Source organism: Pristiophorus japonicus, chromosome 7, assembly GCF_044704955.1.
Source record: "Pristiophorus japonicus isolate sPriJap1 chromosome 7, sPriJap1.hap1, whole genome shotgun sequence".
In the NCBI taxonomy this organism is placed as follows: domain Eukaryota; kingdom Metazoa; phylum Chordata; class Chondrichthyes; family Pristiophoridae; genus Pristiophorus; species Pristiophorus japonicus.
This window is the reverse complement of record NC_091983.1, coordinates 43,292,162-43,312,054: the sequence shown is the minus strand read 5'-3', so window position 1 is coordinate 43,312,054 and position 19,893 is coordinate 43,292,162. Positions and strand designations below refer to the sequence as shown.

Sequence of the window (19,893 nt, the reverse complement as noted above, 5' to 3'; positions counted from 1 at the left end):
TGAAGTTATCTCCTCCTGAAAATCTACAAGGGAATTTTTCTATTTCTGAATATCATTCAGGTATATATCGTGCTGAAGGTACTCCTCCTGAGCTTTCTCCATATTTCAATACAAACTAGAATCAGAGACGAGAGGAGCTGACTGCAACACTAGCAGGTTGCAATATAACATAAGCAGGATTAGAGATTTGAATAATTTTCCCTTTGTAAGTAAATATATGGAATGGACTTCCATCAAAATTGAATATCTGAGGATTTCACATAAAAGTACAACACATGTACAAAGGTTATAGTAACAAAGTTAGGAGAACAGACAGTTAGTTTCAATCATGCAAATAGAATTTATTTGATAAAAGCACAGAGAAATATTCAGAATCTCTTAAGCGATTAAAAAAAGAGGTACATCAGGAAACATTCCCGTACGCACATGAAATGCTTAACAGATTTATGGTCTGTATATATATCCGTCATGTTCCATCGCAAGCTATCCTTGTGACACATGTTGCCATTGTCAGAAATAAGGCCATATATTATAATAGTTGCAGAATCTGCAGAACACACTTCCAGCTGGTTATTTATTTATTCCTTCAAATTGTGTTTTCAACATTTTTGGATTTACCTCTGTGCACAAATACATCATTTGGATATTAAACCATTTTTTGAAAATCTCTGAAGTATCAACCTGTGATCCTAAGTGTTTAGTATCAACACCTACTAAATACAATATCGATTGCCCATTTGGCAGTTATTTTTTTCCCCACCTCCATTGAAGTATTATTGATATGTTACTGTACACACTTGTGTGGTTGACCTCATTCTTACTAAATGGCTGACCATCCAATCTTTCCTCCAGTAAGCTAACATTGTAGATCGTACCGTCTTCTGAGGTACTGTCCCGTTGCCTTTCAAAACCACCATTATCACTCCCTCCTCAAGCCCACATCCAACGGGGATTGTGTAGTCTTGAAATTTTGTGCCTATCTTATTATTAACACACACTACTGTAAGCCTCAACTTTAAATCTGATAAAAACCCATTTGATTACATATTGAATCTGATTTTGTAATCAGTGGCGAAGTTGCCCACGAAGATCTAGCGATCTCTACCGTGTCAATTTACTTTTCCCGACGTTAGTTGGATTCTGGTGCCAACTCTAGGGGATCTTCAGCATTCAGCAACAGTGATGTCATCAAGCAGGCTAAGCAACCAATCACATTGAAGAATTATCATAATATAGCAAACCAGGAAATAAAATGCACTGATATCCTTCATTTTTTATAAATTTTACAGAGTGAAATAAAGATCGGGACATACACATGGGATTAAGGTAGAACTGAAAAGTAATTTTAAAAAACTTAAATTTTTTTTATCATAATGAAAACATTTGACATTTCACAAATTTGAAATAAATTTTTCAGGACCAGAGAGGCTATTCAGCAATAGTTATGACTTAGTACACTGTTAAAAACCCAGTTATATCTCATTCAAAAGGCTTAACTTTTGGGGGGAGTAGAGGGGGCGGGGGGATGGCAGTTTAAGAGCATAAGAAATAGGAGCAGGAGTAGACCATTTGGCCCCTCCAGCCTGCTCCGCCATTCATCATGGCTGATCTGATCTTGGCCTCAACTCCACTGTCCTGCTCCCCATAACCCTTGACTCCCTTATCATTATAAGAACACAAGAAATAGGAGCAGAAATATCAACAGCGATATCACAGCATAAAAGGGAAAGTTCTCGTCAGTTCAACGATTTCTAAAAATTGCTGCCGACGGGGACTTCAACTGTGCACCCTGTGGGGCAGCAGGGAGTCAGTGATAGCAACTTCTTGATTTCCACATTTAACTGCACATGTGTAGATGCCAGAAGTTGCTGTCAGATTCAGAGTAATGCGGCGAATGCTGACAGTTTTGTCATCATTACAACCACAAATTCTGGGCCATTACAACTCCAGATGCAGCACACTCACAGTTAATACGTTTATGGCAATTCTCCCAGATTATAAAATACTAAATTTATGATTTCCAAAAAGAAAATCGCTTGAAGAACATCTGGGTTACTTGCCAAGCCATCTTGAAATTTTTGTAATCACTCACTTAGAGTCTCACTAAGTTTCATAATAAGGACTCAGGTGCTACGTAGGACAAACAGGCACATTTATCCCTGGCTCTGAACGGTACCTTTTTTTTAAAACGAGGAACTACATGAGCTAGCTTCCAGTCTAAGAGAATTATCCCTGACTCCATTGAACCATTGAATACAGTATATCACAAGGAGCTTACTTGAAACATAGAAACATAGAAAATAGGTGCAGGAGTAGGCCATTCGGCCCTTCTAGCCTGCACCGCCATTCAATCAGTTCATGGCTGAACATGCTACTTCAGTACCCCATTCCTGCTTTCTCGCCATACCCCTTGATCCCCCTAGTAGTAAGGACTTCATCGAACTCCTTTTTGAATATATCCTCAACAACTTTCTGTGGTAGAGAATTCCACAGGTTCACCACTCTCTGGGTGAAGACGTTTCTCCTCATCTCAGTCCTAAATGGCTTACCCCTTATCCTTAGACTGTGACACCTGGTTCTGGACTTCCCCAACATTGGGAACATTCTTCCTGCATCTAACCTGTCTGAACCCATCAGAATTTTAAACGTTTCTATGAGGTCCCTTCTCATTCTTCTGAACTCCAGTGAATACAAGCCCAGTTGATCCAGTCTTTCTTGATAGGTCAGTCCCGCCATCCCGGGAATCAGTCTGGTGAACCTTCGCTGCACTCCCTCAATAGCAAGAATGTCCTTCCTCAAGTTATGAGACCAAAACTGTACACAATACTCCAGGTGTGGCCTCACCAAGGCCCTGTACAACTGTAGCAACACCTCCCTGCCCCTGTACTTAAATCCCCTCGCTATGAAGGCCAACATGCCATTTGCTTTCTTAACCGCCTGCTGTACCTGCATGCCAACCTTCAATGACTGATGTAGCATGACACCCAAATCTTGTTGCACCTCCCCTTTTCCTAATCTGTCACCATTCAGATAATAGTCTGTCTCTCTGTTTTTACCACCAAAGTGGATAACCTCACATTTATCCACATTATACTTCATCTGCCATGCATTTTCCCACTCACCTAACCTATCCAAGTCACTCTGCAGCCTCATAGCATCCTCCTCGCAGCTCACACTGCCACCCAACTTAGTGTCATCCACAAATTTGGAGATACTACATTTAATCCCCTCGTCTAAATCATTAATGTACAGTGTAAACAGCTGGGGCCCCAGCACAGAACCTTGCGGTACCCCACTAGTCACTGCCTGCCATTCTGAAAAGTACCCATTTACTCCTACTCTTTGCTTCCTGTCTGACAACCAGTTCTCAATCCATGTCAGCACACTACCCCCAATCCCATGTGCTTTAACTTTGCACATTAATCTCTTGTGTGGGACCTTGTCGAAATCCTTCTGAAAGTCCAAATATACCACATCAACTGGTTCTCCCTTGTCCACTCTACTGGAAACATCCTCAAAAAATTCCTGAAGATTTGTCAAGCATGATTTCCCTTTCACAAATCCATGCTGACTTGGACCTATCATGTCACCTCTTTCCAAATGCGCTGCTATGACATCCTTAATAATTGATTCCATCATTTTAGCCACTACTGAGGTCAGGCTGACCGGTCTATAATTCCCTGTTTTCTCTCTCCCTCCTTTTTTAAAAAGTGGGGTTACATTGGCTACCCTCCACTCGATAGGAACTGATCCAGAGTCAATGGAATGTTGGAAAATGACTATCAATGCATCCGCTATTTCCAAGGCCGCCTCCTTAAGTACTCTGGGATGCAGTCCATCAGGCCCTGGGGATTTATCGGCCTTCAATCCCATCAATTTCCCCAACACAATTTCCCGACTAATAAGGATTTCCCTCAGTTCCTCCTCCTTACTAGACCCTCTGACCCCTTTTATATCCGGAAGGTTGTTTATGTCCTCCTTAGTGAATACCAAACCAAAGTACTTGTTCAATTGGTCTGCATTTCTTTGTTCCCCATTATGACTTCCCCTGATTCTGACTGCAGGGGACCTACGTTTGTCTTTACTAACCTTTTTCTCTTTACATATCTATAGAAACTTTTGCAATCCGTCTTAATGTTCCCTGCAAGCTTCTTCTCGTACTCCATTTTCCCTGCCCTAATCAAACCCTTTGTCCTCCTCTGCTGAGTTCTAAATTTCTCCCAGTCCCCGGGTTCGCTGCTATTTCTGGCCAATTTGTATACCACTTCCTTGGTTTTAATACTATCCCTGATTTCCCTTGATAGTCACGGTTGAGCCACCTTCCCTTTTTTATTTTTACGCCAGACAGGAATGTACAATTGTTGTAGTTCATCCATGCGGTCTCTAAATGTCTGCCATTGCCCATCCACAGTCAACCCCTTAAGTATCATTCGCCAATCTATCCTAGCCAATTCACGCCTCATACCTTCAAAGTTACCCTTCTTTAAGTTCTGGACCATGGTCTCTGAATTAACTGTTTCATTCTCCATCCTAATGCAGAATTCCACCATATTATGGTCACTCTTCCCCAAGGGGCCTCGCACAACGAGATTGCTAATTAATCCTCTCTCATTACCCAGTCTAAGATGGCCTCCCCCCCTAGTTGGTTCCTCGACATATTGGTCTAGAAAACCATCCCTTATGCACTCCAGGAAATCCTCCTCCACCGTATTGCTTCCAGTTTGGTTAGCCCAATCTATGTGCATATTAAAGTCACCCATTATAACTGCTGCACCTTTATTGCATGCACCCCAAATTTCCTGTTTGATGCCCTCCCCAACATCACTACTACTGTTTGGAGGTCTGTACACAACTCCCACTAACGTTTTTTGCCCTTTGGAGTTCTGCAGCTCTACCCATATAGATTCCACATCATCCAAGCTAATGTCCTTCATAACTATTGCATTAATCTCCTCTTTAACCAGCAATGCTACCCCACCTCCTTTTCCTTTTATTCATCCAAACCTCAGCAGCCCATGTACTAACCCACACCAAGTCAAGATCACCCATCACATTCTGACCTACATTGGCTCCCAGTTAAACAACACCTCGACTTCAAAATTCTCATCCTTGTTTACAAATCACTCCACGGACTTGTCCCTCCCTATCTCTAATCTTTTTCAACCTCACAATCCCACAAAATGTCTGCACTCCTCAAATTCTGGCTTCTTGAACATACTTCATTAGAACTGCTCAACCATCGGTGGACGTGCCTTTAGCTGCCTGGGCCCTAAGCTCTGGAGCTCCCTCACTAAACCTCTACGCCTCTCTACCTCTCTTTCCTCCTTTAAGATACTCGTTAAAACCTACCTCTTTAAACAAGCTTTTGATCATCTGCCTTAATTTCTTCTGTGGCTCAGTGTCAAATTTATCTGTTTGTCTGTAACACTGTTGTGAAGCGCCTTGAGATGTTTTACTACGTTAAAGGCACTATATAAATACAAGTTATTGTTGTTATTATTTAATGAGTTTCTATCCCGTCTCTTTAATCAGTCTTGTCTGGCTCTGGAGACCTGTCACTTTTGAGCTTTCCTAATTGATCTAATTGATTACTATCGACTCTAATATTGGTATGCTATTCAATACTGAGCACCCGTCATCTGGAGCGTTAGCAACATCTACAGGAGTATAGACAGATGCAAAATAGTTATTTAACAGTTCTGCCAAAACCTGAGAATCAGTTTGAACCTGCCCTACAGTATCCTTTAGTGGTTCTATATGGTCATTGATGGCCTGCTGATGTCTGGCGTAGCTGATAAAGCTGTTGCTATTACTGCCACAATTACGCACCATCTTCTTTTTCAGTGATCTCTTGGCTAATCTTGTAGCTGTTTTTGTCTCCATTAATTGCATGCAATACTTTTCCCTGTTCTCATGTGAATTAAAGGTTGGAATAGATGTAACTAAGGTTTTAACAGTGTATTGACTGACAAACAAACATTCTGGTCCTGAAAATCGATTTTTTAATATTTGTGGAGTGTCAAATTTTTCCATTATGATAAAAATGACAATTTTTAAAAATAACTTAAAAAACATTTCTTTTCAAAAGTTTGTTCATGATATTTCAGCTTTTACCTTATCCCCATGTGAGAGCCTTGATTTTTATTTCACTCCCTGTAACATTTTTTAAAAGTTTGGATAAAAGCAGCTTCTCATTTCCTGCATTTCTAGTCTGTGAGAATTCTTCGATGTGATTAGCTGCTTCGACAATCTGTTAAGGTCACTGCAGCATCGCACTGGGAATTCCCATTACAGAGTGCTGAAATCAACTGAACATTGAAAAAGGCAAACTTCTCACCACAGAGATCGCGAGGAAGCATCTATCTCCGGGGCCAGCGGGGAGCGCCTTTGCTTTGCCGCAGTCCATAAATTATGGACCATTGTTTAATAAAATGATTCAAACTGCTGATAGGTTCTGCATGTAGGGCTGTGTTTCTGCAATTATAACCGTTTTCACGGCTGACATTTAGCAGCTTTGGGCAATTGCATTTACTGATGTTATTTAGGTTACATCATGCATGGAATAAAGGTAATACAATAATCATGGGGGACTTTAATCTACATATAGACTGATCAAACCAAATTTGCAGTAATAGTGTCGAGGACGAATTCATGGAATGTATACAAGATGGTTTTCTAGATCAGTATGTTGAGAAACCAACTGGAGAACAGGCTATTTTAGATCGAGTACAGGTTGAACCTCCCTTATCCGGTATCCTCGGGACCTGGCCGGTTCCGAATGAGGGATTTTGCCGGATGAGGGGAGGTCACGTGTTTGGGTGGACTGCGCCTTTAAGTGCTGTTGCTGGGCTGGGGTGGGGTGCTACTGTGGTCAGTGTATGTGTGTGCCGACAGGCTGGAACAACTGTCAGTCAGTCAGTCAGCCAGTCAGTATGCAGGGGGCTGAGAAGAGTCAGCGGGCCGGCCGGCCCCGAAGCGTCGACGAGCCCTGAAGAGTCAGCGGGCCCCAAAGGGTCTGTGGGCCGGCGGGCCCCAAAGAGTCGGCGGGCCCAGAAGTGCCGGTGGGCCCAGAAGTGCCGGTGGGCCCATAAAAGTCGGTGGGCTGGCAGGTCCAGAAGAGTTGGTCCAACCTCCTGGACGGAGCGCTGTGGGGAGGAGCAGCCGGCCCGAGGACTGTGGCTGCAGGAGTTCCAGCAGGACGACAAGGAGGAGGCAGCTAATCAAGGGGAAAGATTATATTGGTGAGTAGGATTTTGACCGGCCGTATTCCGCGCATGTGCCACCCGGCAGCTGGGAATGATTCTGGACAAGGGTGGTGCCGGATAAGGGCGCCCTGGATAAGAGGAGAGGTTCAACCTGTATTGTACAATAAGAAATGGTTAATTAAAAACCTTGTAGTAAAGGGGCCATTAGGGAAGAGTGACCATAATAAGACAGAATTTAACATTAAATTTGAAAGTGATTTCGTTAAATCCGAAACTAGGGTCTTAAATCTAAACAAAGGAAATTACATAGGTATGAGGGGAGAGTTGGCTAAGGTAGATTGGGAAACTACATAACAGGTATGATGGTAGACAAGCAATCACTAGCATTAAAGAAGTAATACATCATTTACAACAAACATACTTTCAAGGGATAAGGGGATAGTGCAGAAAAGTGGAGTTGAGGTAGAAGATCAGCCATGATCTTATTAAATCGAGGAGAAAGCTCGAGGGGGCGAATTGCCTACTCCTGCTCCTACTTCTTATGTTATGTTCTTATCATCATCATAGGCAGTCTCTCAAAATCGAGGAAGACTTGCTTCCACTCTAAAAGTGAGTTCTCAGGTGGGTGTACAGTCTAATGCAGGAATTACAGCCTCTGTCACAGGTGTGGCAAACAGTGGTTGAAGGAAAGGATGGGTGGGAAGCCTGGTTTGCTGCACGCTCCTTCCTTCCGCTGTCTGTGCTTGATTTCTGCATGCTCTTGGCGACGAGACTCGAGGTGCTCAGCGCCCTCCTGGATGCTCTTCCTCCACATTGGGAGGTCTTGGACCAGGGATTCCCAGGTGCCGGTGGGGACGTGCACTTTATCAAGGAGGCTTTGAGGGTATCTTTGAAATGTTTCCTCTGCCCATCTGGGGCTCACTTGACGTGTCGGAGCTCCGATTAGAGCGCTTGCTTTGGGAGTCTCGAGTCGGGCATGCAGACAATGTGGCCCGCCCAACGGAGCTGGTCGAGCGTGGTCAGTACTTCAATGCTGGGGATGTTGGCCTGAGCGAGAACACTGACGTTGGTGCGTCTATACCCCCAGTGGATTTGCAGGATCTTGCGGAGGCAGCGCTGGTGGCACTTCTCCAACGCTTTGAGATGTCTGCTGCATATAGTCCACATTTCTGAGCCATATAGGAGGGTGGGTATCACTACTGCCCTGTAGACCATAAGCTTGGTGCCAGATTTGAGGTCCTTCTCTTCCTCAGGCGACCGAAGGCTGCGCTGCCACACTGGAGGCGTTGTTGGACCTCGTCATCGATGTCTGTCCTTGCTGATAGTAGGCTCCCGAGGTATGGAAACTGGTCCACGTTGTCCAAGGCTGCGCCGTGGATTTTGATGACCGGGGACAGTGCTGTCTTCTCCCTGCGGCTGAAGAGCTCCTCACAGAGTCGCAATGCGGATTCCGTCCATTTCACAGTACAACACACATGATCGTCACCGCGTGACAACTACAAGAGAAATGCAAGGAACAGCATCAACCCTTGTACATGGCCTTCTTTGACCTCACAAAGGCCTTGGACACTGTCAAGCATGAGGGACTATGGAGCATCCTCCTCCGTTTCAGCTGCCCCCAAAAGCTTTTCATCATCCTCCACCTGTTCCACAATGACATGCAAGCCGTGATCCTGACCAACAGATCCACTACAGACCCAATCCACGTCAAGCAGGGCTGCGTCATCGCACCAACGCTTTTCTCGATCTTCCTTGCTGCAATGCTTCATCTCACCCTCAACAAGCTCCCCCGCTGGAGTGGAACTAAACTATAGAACCAAAGGGAACTTGTTCAACCTTCACCGCCTACAGGTTAGATCCAATGTCATTCCATCTTCTGCCACCGAACTACAGTATGCGGGCGACGCTTGCGTCTGCACACACTCAGAGGCCGAACTCCAAGCCATCGTCAACACCTTCACCATGGCGTACGAAAGCATGGGCTTTACACTAAACATCCATAAGACAAAGGTCCTCCACTATGATATCACTCACTGAACTGTCTTGTTACAATGCTAAAACAATTAGCTGTACTGTTCAACACTCATTTAGCATTTAGTGGAACATAATCTGAAATGTTACTTTAACTACCACTAACATTCTCTTGGCAGAATTATAAAAACCTCTCTAACTTCTGTAATACTTGCCCAATTACTTCGACAGTTAACAGGTCCCATGCACAATATTTGTCACAGCAACAGAATAACATATTTCTTAAAAATTATACATTTCACCTCGCAGGATTCTTTTACAAATTCAACTATCACAAACTCCAAACGACATAAACATTACTCGTTGGATGAAGCCTAACAGGACAGTTTCTGCAAAGCTACAGGAAACAGAAAAAAACAACAGCAATCACTCCGCCCTCATCCCCTCAATGATTGACGTTCAAATAGAGCAATGGAAACTCACCATCGGGCTGGCAAGGGGGTGGGGGTAACCTTTGATTGGCTAGAACCATTCAAATAGGCGAGACCTACGGCTCGGCGCGGAGGCCGTTGCGCTTCCGTCAATAAAGCCGATGGGGGCGGGGCCTGTGGAGAGTGTAAACAGTCGGAGCGCGAGTGGTCTTGCGGCGTTCGAACCAGGGGTACTGGATTCGAATGGTGACGGAATAAACAGGCAGTAACGGCCGCCGCTCGGGCTCGGGCTCTATGGTGACCGTTGTTTTGCTTTGAAAGGCGGTGGACGCCGAAAGAGAGAGAGGGGGAAGATGCCGTTCTTGGGGCAGGACTGGCGATCCCCGGGAGGATGCTGGGTGAAATCCGAGGACGGGTGGAAGCGGTTCGAGTTTTACCGAGAGGACGATCGGGAGGAGGAGGACAACAGCAGCAGCCGCCGGGAAAAGCAGCTGTGCGGACGGTGAGTGCTTCACCGCGACAGAGCACCGTTACAGGCAGTCGCGGCGAAAATCCGACCCAACAACATTAGGGAGATTGGGTTATTTAAACTTACTTTTGTTGTTCTGTGTTTTTTCCCCTCCGTTATTTTTACGCTTTGCTTCCTTTTTGTTTTTTTTCTTTTCCTCGCCTTTCTTCAATTGGTTTTGATGTTTTGGTTAATTTCCCCCTCTCGTACCCTGGTGACGGCTGTAACCCAGTGAGCGATGATTCAAGCTTCCTGGTGTATTGCCAGAGTTGCTGGGAGATGTTGGTGCTCAATGCCATTCACTGCGGGTGGGGTGAGGGCACAGAGAGGTTGGCACTTTGGGAAAAGCCCTGCGGGCCTCCGCTCCCCAACCTGCCTTTGAAACTTTCCCCCCATTCAGTGGGCCACCAATCTCTGAGCCACTTCCTGCTCTCGGCACTTTGTTGTTGTTGTTGCTCTGTCTGACTCAGGTCCTTGCCCTGAAACACCAACCTTGCCTATAGTTCACATCAATCTGCCCTGAAACACCAACCCTACCAACCTCGCCTATAGTTTACATCAATCTGCCCTGAAACACCAACCCTACCAGCCTTGCCTATAATTCACATCAATCTGCCCTGAAACACCAACCTTGCCTATAGTTCACATCAATCTGCCCTGGATCACCAACCGTACCAACCTTGCCTATAGTTCACATCAATCTGCCCTGAAACACCAACCCTACCAACCTCGCCTATAGTTCACATCAATCTGCACTGACCTAGCCATATCTTGCCACCCAAATGTCATTGAGATGCCACTAACTTCAGATCAGGTATGTTTGATTCTTTAAATGCAACAAAACAAAATTCTTTGGTATAACTCTTCCAAATTAACTCTAAAATTGTTGCACTTTTTGTACAAGCTGCACCCCGCCAAACATTTTCAACAATGCTTCCACGTTCTTTCCAACTCTAACTTAATCAAGTTAAACATTCAGTCAGATTCACTATGCTTTACTATGAGCTCTCCAGTGCCTGCCAACAATATTCTACTCTTTCACTGCATTAATTAGCACATTCAGCTGCTATTCATCTGTCCAACAACTGTTTAAAATCAATTAAATTGACATTAATAAATTGAACCATACAGCACTTTATGCACTTGTGCAAACATTTAATAAACACAACTGTGAATACATCCCCCCCCCCCTCCCAACAACAAATCTCTCGAGCATCCCATTGAGACATACACAAAAATAACATGCATAAATACACAAACACAAGTAATATGAAAAATTAACATCATGCAGTAAATACACATTATACAAAACTTATCAATGGCATAAGGCACAGGCAACCAGATACAACACATCACATTAATTCAGTCGGGTGTGACCTCACCCCCATTCAGGTTGAGTTGTTCTTCAGCACGAGGCCCCGAAACCTCCCTTGGGTGCCTCTATGTTGCAACTTGAGCCTTCTCTCAGAAATCCCCTTTGTGCCATTTCAATCTGCATTGAGAGATTTCCTGTATAAACTGCTGCTGCATGCTCTCCATTTCTTCGCCCTTGCCTTCTGTCCAGATGTACTGTGGTGGAACATTTTTCAAATCGAAGGGGGTGGGTGGGAGGCAGTGGAGAGCACTGTAGGCGGAAATCCATCCCGACACCAATGGGGACTTGCGATGGAGAGTGTTGCACGGCGTGGTGGCATCAAAGATTCCTGAGCTCTGCCCCCTTCTCCTACCCACCCCTCTCCCTCCCCTCTTTTCAAAATTGAGACTTCCCAATGTCCAATCATGTACACTGTGTTGTAGTGTGTAAGGTTTGGTTTGTCTTCCATCCCCAGAAAAAGGCCCGATAGCTTGTACATGGCAACACCTTCAACGCCATAAAAGTGAGATCTAAAATTTTATTTTCTCGTATTCTGTTTATAACTGTTGCCTAAATTATTAAACTGATGTGAATTCGAGATAAATTCTTTTAAAATCAAGACTTATTACTGTGTGACTTGCGACTGGTTCCAGTGGGATTACTGATTATCTATCCTTCACTGTGCCATTTACTCTTGTGGTGTCCTCTTTGGGAAACACCAAATGTGATAAATGATGCCCTGTCTCTCTCAACTTTTGAGATAAAGCTAATATTGTTGTACACGACTTTTGAGTTGTACGATGGAGCCGTTGCCCCCAATTTGAGGCTGCAAATACCCTGTACTGCAGTTCTCACTGATCAAGGGATCTGGAATCTGTATCCCTCAAAGCTACAGTGATGAAGATCAGATGAGAATGCAGAACAGCATTGGAACATATAAATAATCTAGAAAGATAAATAAATTTATGTATATGCATCTTTTATTTGAAAATACCGTGCAAGTGTAAATTGGTTACACTCAGTTATGAGCTTACACTGGGTCAGGACTTCAGCCCAAGGGAGGGAGATTTTCCAGGGGGTCAGCGGGCCCCTTACCAAACCCCGCGGGAAATTGCTGATCGGTGCCACTGACCGCTTTCTCCTGTGGGAAGATGTGTGTGCCTGTGCGGTGCGCCCACCCTTAAAGGGGAGGGCGCTCTGCCGCGGTCGCCATATTTTAATTTTTGGCCTACTGCCAAGTCAGCCCGAAAATGGTGCCCATGGATTCTGTCAGGCCACCAACAGGCAGCCGGCACCCCCTCACCATGAATTGGGCGGAGAAAAATCTTAAATAACAGTAGGTGTGCCCCGTTTGGGGCGGAGGGTAATTTTGGCCCCTCAATGTTCCTATTTTCTCCTTTAGTAGGGATTCCATTCTTTTTCCTACCACCGATGTTAAGCTGACTGGTCTATAATTCCCTGGACATTTATTCTTAAATATAGGTATTACGTTAGTTATCTGCCAGTCCTTTGACACTACACCTTTTTCTAACGAATTATTAAATGTGTGTAGTAATGTCTCTGCTCTTCCCTAGATTCTTTTAAAATGTGTGGATGCTATCCAAAAGGACCAGGGGTTTTATCCTCCTTTGAGTTTGATTAGTTTATTTAATAGATCCCCACTTTTTTTTAATTTTAAATGCACTTACCTCATTATTAATCTCATCATCCAATGGCATGTCCACTTGTTCTATCTTCCTGGTAAATACTAAAGAAAAATAATTATTTAATATATCTGCCATCTCTCACGTTACCTGTAGTATTATCCTGTTTATCCCTTAATGGTCCTATTCCCATCTCAACCTTCCTTTTTTTTTATTGATGTGCCTGCAAAATATTTTTTAATTTTTTTTTGTTTATGTTCCTTGATAATTTAATTTCATAGTTTCTCTTTGTCTTCCCAGTTGTTTTTTTGACTTCTCTCATAATCTCTTCGTATTCTCCCTTATCGTGCACTACCATGCTGTCTATGTATTTTATGTCTCTTTCTTTACTCTCAATTGTTCCCTTGTGGCTTTATTCATCAATGGAGTCACATTAGTGTTTAGTATGTTCTTGTAGTGGAATATATGGTTCCTGCACTCTGTTGAACACCATTTTAAATGTTTCCCATTGCTGTTCTACATTGTTGTTTGCCAATGTTGTTGCCCATTTTATTTTCCCAAGTTCTATTCTCAGCCCCTCAAAATCAGTTTTTCTCCAATCTATTACCCTGGTTTTTGCAATGCTTGTCCTTCTCAATTATCATCTTAAAGCATATTATATTATAGTCACTATTGCCTAGATGTTCTCCTACTTTTGCTTCTCTTACCTGCTCTGGTTCATTCCCCATTTACTAGATCCAATAGTGAATCCTCCCTTGTTGGGCTTTTTACATATTGGGTTAGAAAGGAGTCCTGTACACATTGTAGGAACTCCAGTCTCTTATCCCCTTTACCTACCTCTTCTGTCCAATTAATATCGGGCAGTTGAAAACCCCCATGATTATTCTATTTTTTACTAATTTCCCTAATTTTTGTTTGCATATTTCTTCCTCCACCTCCCTTCCACTATTGGGTAGTCTGTAGACTACACCTATTAGTGTGATTGATCTTTTATTATAAGAACATAAGAAATAGGAGCATCTTTTATCTCTCTCCATATGGATTCTATTTTTGTCTTGCTGCTGCATTTTTTTCTATTGCCGTTATATTATCTCTAATCAGTACAGCTACTCTACCGCCCCTTTTTTCCCCTCTATCTTTTCTAAATGTTATACCCTGCAATGTTAATTCCCAGTGCTGATATTTCTGTAGCCATGTCTGGTTCCTCGCAACGCATGATGCCTCCAGCTCCCCTGTTTTATTATGGATGCTGTGTGCATTGCTGTACAGACAGTTTAACTAATATTAATAGGATTTCCTCTCATTTTATGCTTAGCCATCTTTTTAGACTCCTGTTCTATAACTACTTATTCCCTTGCCATCAATGTTCTCCCTTACTTTATTCTTTCCCATGCCCTCTTTTCCTGCTTTGATAATATTTAGGCTGGTTACGTTTCTTTTAGATCCTTTCTCCCATCTTGCTAGTTTAAAACCTTTGCCACCTCCCTATTTACCTTTTCCGTTGGGACACGGGTCCCATCCCAGTTCAGGTGGAGCCCATCCCATCAGTACAGCTCCTTCCCATCTCAGAACTGGTGCCAGGGACCCCTCTTTCCCACACCAGCTCTTTAGCCACATGTTAATTCTCCTGATCTGTCTGTTTTTATGCCAATTGCACATGGCTCTGGAAATAATCCAGAGATTATTACCCTCAAGGTCCTAATATTCTTTCAGTCGGACCTCCTCCCTGTTCCTACCTATGTCGTTTGCTGTTGCTTACTGCATTTGGAAGACAGGCTTAGCTTTATGCGTGTTGTAAGTGTTTGGAGTAAACTCAGTATCCAGTGTCACCTCATTGGAGCAATCACTCACCATTGACCGGTCGCTTCTGTCATCTCTACACCTGCCATCTATTACATCAGCATCGGTGTCCTTGAAACTATCTCACCTTGGTCCTCAGAATCCCACCACGATCAGCCCCAATATCAGCAGCACCAGGCACACCAGCAGCACCAACACCAACACCAACCTTCTCCGCAATCAACTGATGCTGCACAGGGCATCAGCACGCAACTACATTGCTGCCCAGGAGGCCAGGGATGGCCTCACCATGGCCAGATTTAGTTCACTTGATGCTGTACACCCTGGCTGCCACATGATGTGCCAAGTTGGCACCACCCTACACTAATACCAATGCAGGGCTTGCCTACCCTTGTATGTTAGTTGGTTTGATTGGACGAGAATGAGGGTGAGTATGAGGAGTGGTTAGTGAGATGGGGAAGTGATAATGTAGATAGAGAGGGATGGGTGGAGGTGAAAGCAACTTGGTGTGAGTAAAGATGTGCAGAATTAGGGTAGGGAAGGCAGAGTGATGGGGATGTGATGAGTGGCACAGCAGGATGAGGTTGAGTGTGGCTTTGCAGTAATGTTTCGGTGATCTACTGAGATCATTGAAAGGTTTGCGCCACTGCAGCATGGTCCTCCTGACAACATCCCTGCTTGTGCCCTCTTGTGCAATGTGCAACCAGACTGCGTTGATCTCCTGAGGTGGTCTATTCCGCCCGTTAACATAAGAACATAAGAATTAGGAACAGGAGTAGGCCATCTAGCCCCTCGAGCCTGCTCTGCCATTCAATAAGATCATGGCTGATCTGGCTGTGGACTCAGCTCCACTTACCCGTCCGCTACCCGTAACCCTTAATTCCCTTATTGGTTAAAAATCTATCCATCTGTGACTTGAATACATTCAATGAGCTAGCCTCAACTGCTTCCTTGGGCAGAGAATTCCACAGATTCACAACCCTCTGGGAGAAGAAATTCCTTCTCAACTCGGTTTTAAATTGGCTCCCCCGTATTTTGAGGCTGTGTCCCCTAGTTCTAGTCTCCCTGACCAGTGGAAACAACCTCTCCACCTCTATCTTGTCTATCCCTTTCATTATTTTAAATGTTTCTATAAGATCACCCCTCATCCTTCTGAACTTCAATGAGTAAAGACCCAGTCTACTCAATCTATCATCATAAGGTAACCCCCTCATCTCCGGAATCAGCCTAGTGATTCGTCTCTGTACCCCCTCCAAAGCCAGTATATCCTTCCTTAAGTAAGGTGACCAAAACTGCACGCAGTACTCCAGGTGCGGCCTTACCAATACCCTATACAGTTGCAGCAGGACCTCCCTGCTTTTGTACTCCATCCCTCTCGCAATGGAAGGGAAGAAAACCTCCCTGCATGCTGTGACTCCCTTCGTAAGCATATGGACGGAGCCATAGAAGAGCCTGGGTGTAGCTGTGCGCCTCTGTGCAGTGCTTCAGTATTTGCAGCACCTCAGTGCTGTAGAGCACTGACAGCACAACTGTCAAAATAAATTTGCATATGGTCCATTTAAGGAAACCGGCTGATGACGTGTCATCACGTGATGTCATCAGACCCGCTTCCTTCAGTTGGCCGTCAAGCGCGCTGGACGGGCGTAACAACCCAATCATGGTAAAATCATTCCACAGAGTGGGCTGAACCCGACCCCGGCCATACCGAACCCGCCGAGGTAGGGGAAATCGCGGGCCAGTTCTCTAGTTTGAAGAAGAGCAGGAGAGTAATCCCCTGTGTCCTGGCCAATATTTATCCCACAACAGCACTAAAAACATATTATCTGGTCATTACCATATTGCTTTTTGTGGAAGCTTTTTGTGCGCAAATTGGCTGCCATGTTTCCTACATCACAATCAGTGACTACACATCAAAAGTACTTAATTGGCTGTAAAGTGCTTTGGGACATCCTGAGCTTGTGAAAGGCACTATATAAATGCAAGTGATTTTTTTTCTTTTAGCTAATTTAAATTCATTTACAAGATTTAGATTAAAGCTCAAGTTGCTGCAAAAAGAGCTTCAATTGATTCTGATTGGAGTTTGGCTATAGTACGCCCTGTACCTTCTCTGGTTCATAAATCCTTGAAACATTAAACTGTTTGCCAACTAACTCATGCCTGAGATTTGAATCTTGCCTTGAACTAGTTTAATTTCAGAAATATTTGAATTTATGTTAACTTGGGCAGGATAAAGGAGATGTAAAGACTAAAGTACTTTATGTATAGAGTAATCCTCCTTATCAATTAAGAAGTTAACTGCCACTCTACTAAGTTTATATTCAATAGGGTGGACTTCTTAGTGGCAGAAAAAAATCAAATATTTTTACTCAACTGGTCCCACAAACTTATCACAAATATTTATTATCAGAGACAATCATTTCACTGTTTCTTTCAATGTACAGGTACTAATGAAATACTTTTGTTTCTCTGTACCAAAAACAAACTAAACCTAGCTAAGGATGGGGAGATCCTATCTTAATCATGCATATTTTATCACTGCAAGTAAAAACAGGACTCTTGCTGTAGCCTGATTCCATTGGAATAAATGCATCCAAGATTGGGAAGAATCTGTTAAAATGTGTAAAAGTCTAATCACTCTAAGTTTATAGACATACCATTGACATGGTACTGTAACATATGAGCAATGATGCACAAAATCTTTGTACAAAGTCTCCTCTGCAAGCCTCAGAGGGTGCAGAGGAAATTTACCAGACTGGTACCCAGGGATGAGGAACTTTAGTTATGTGGATAGACTAGAAAAGCTGGATTGTTCTCCGTAGAGCAGAGAAGGTTAAAGGGACATTAAATAGAAGCGTTCAAAATCATGAACAGTTTTGATAAATAAGGATGAACTGTTTCCAGTGTTAGGAGGGTCAGTAACCAGAGGGCACAGATTTAAGACAATTGGCAAAAGAACCAGAGGCGGGACGAGGGGAATGTTTTCACGCAGCAAGTTTATGATCCAGAATCCACTGCCTGAAAAGGTGGTGGAAGCAGATTCAACAATGATTTCAAAAGGGAATTGGATAAATACTTGAAGGGAAACAAATTGCAGGGTTATGGGAAAAGGGCAGTGGGATTAATTGGATAGCTCTTTTAAAGAGCTGGCATAGGCACAATGGGTTGAATGGCCTCCTGTGCTGTATTATTCATAGAATTATAGAAATTTACAGCATAGAAGGAGGCCATTTCGGCCCATCGTGTCCGTGCTGGCCGACCAAGAGCTATCCAGCCTAATCCCACTTTCCAGCTCTTGGTCCATAGCCCTGTAGGTTATGGCACTTTAAATGCACATCCAAGTACTTTTTAAATGAGGTGAGGGTTCCTGCCTCTACCATCCTTTCAGGCAGAGTTCCAGACCCCTATCACCCTCTGGGTGAAGACATTTCCCCTCGTATCTCCTCTAAACCTCCCCCTAATTACTTTAAATCTATGCCCCATGGTTGTTGTCTCCTCTGCCAAGGGAAACGGGTTCTTCCTATCCACTCTATCCAGGCGCCTCAATTTTATACACCTCAATCAGGTCTCCCCTTGGCCTCCTCTGTTCCAAAGAAAACAGACCCAGCAACTCCAATCTGTCCTCATAGCCAAAATTCTCCAGTGCAGGCTACATTCTTGTAAATCTCCTCTGCACCCTTTCTAGTGCAATCACATCTTTCCTGAAATGTAGTGACCAGAACTGCACACAGTACTCCAGCTGTGGCCTAACCAATGTTTTATATATTTCAAGCATAAACCTCCTTGCTCTTGTATTCCATGCCTCAACTAATAAAAGCAAGTATTCCATATGCCTTCTTAAGCACCTTATCTACCTGGCCTGCTACCTTTTAGGGATCTGTGGACCTGCACTCCAAGGTCCCTTTGTTCCTCTTCAGTGTCATACCATTTAATGTGTATTCCCATGCCTTGTTAGACCTCCCCAAATGCATTACCTCACACTTATCCGGATTGAATTCCATTTGCCACTGTTCTGCCCACCTGACCAGTCCGCAGCTTTCTTCTTCATTATTGCAGCCTATTTTAGTGTCATCTGCAAACTTCTTAATCATACACCCAACATTTAAGTCCAAGTCATTGATATATACCAGGTTGTTTACATTGCTTAATTGAAATGATATATACCATAAAAAACAAGGAACCCAGCACTGAGCCCTGTGGAATCGCACTGGATACAGCCTTCCAGTAACAAAAAACACCCATCAATCATTACCATTTGCTTCCTGCCTCCGAGCCAATTTTGGATCCAGCTCGCCACTTTGCCCTGGATCCCATAGGCTATTACTTTCGTGACCAGTCTGCCATGTGGGACCTTATCATCATTATTCTATGATTAGAATCCAGAGATCTGCAGTCAAAGCCTTGGGCTGTCTTATAACCTGAAACTACAAACTTGTTAAGATCAGATTGTTGTCATTTAATTGGCAGGGTATCATAGTGTATCTCAGTAGTGGAGTGTTTCACCATGGAGTGGTGAGCAGAAAATTGTTTTGATCTGTAGATTGGTGTATTTTTGAATTAAGACGAGACTGAACTAAGTCACTAAGTAAATTCTAAATATCCAGGTTGTTTACATTGCTTAATTGAAATGATAAGATTGGAATTTTTTAAGGCCAGAAAGACCTTTGAATTATCGAGCAGGCTATATCACTGGTTTTTGCATGCAAGTTTTAAATATATAATTTAAAACTTTCTTCCATTTCTATAGTATTGTACTACTGGAATCTATTTCATGTACAGTAAATTTGGCAAGAAATTTTTACAATCCATAAGATGGGTACAATTGAAGTTTATTTGGGGCATTGTAACTCATCTATCGAGAGTAAAAGGCTTACATTTCCCCCATTACACTATTTAACTGACACCAAAAAAGTCTAAGATTGTTGTTTCTACTAAACTACCAGAAACTATTCCAAATGTTGATCATTGTTTTTGTGATGTTTTT

The 19,893-nt window shown here is 43.4% G+C and overlaps 1 protein-coding gene across 3 annotated transcripts in view; it reads left to right on the top strand.

The window, feature by feature from the left end:
- The first annotated feature begins 9,776 nt into the window (after nt 1-9,776).
- The window catches only part of fbxo25 (F-box protein 25), a 45,661-nt gene continuing 35,544 nt past the window's right edge, over nt 9,777-19,893 (top strand). For all 3 annotated transcript variants that reach the window (XM_070884925.1, XM_070884924.1, XM_070884923.1), the window contains exon 1: nt 9,777-10,109. In XM_070884925.1, the coding sequence (XP_070741026.1) occupies nt 9,961-10,109 (149 nt within the window). In that variant the 5' untranslated portion in view covers nt 9,777-9,960. The remainder of the gene's footprint in view (nt 10,110-19,893) is intronic.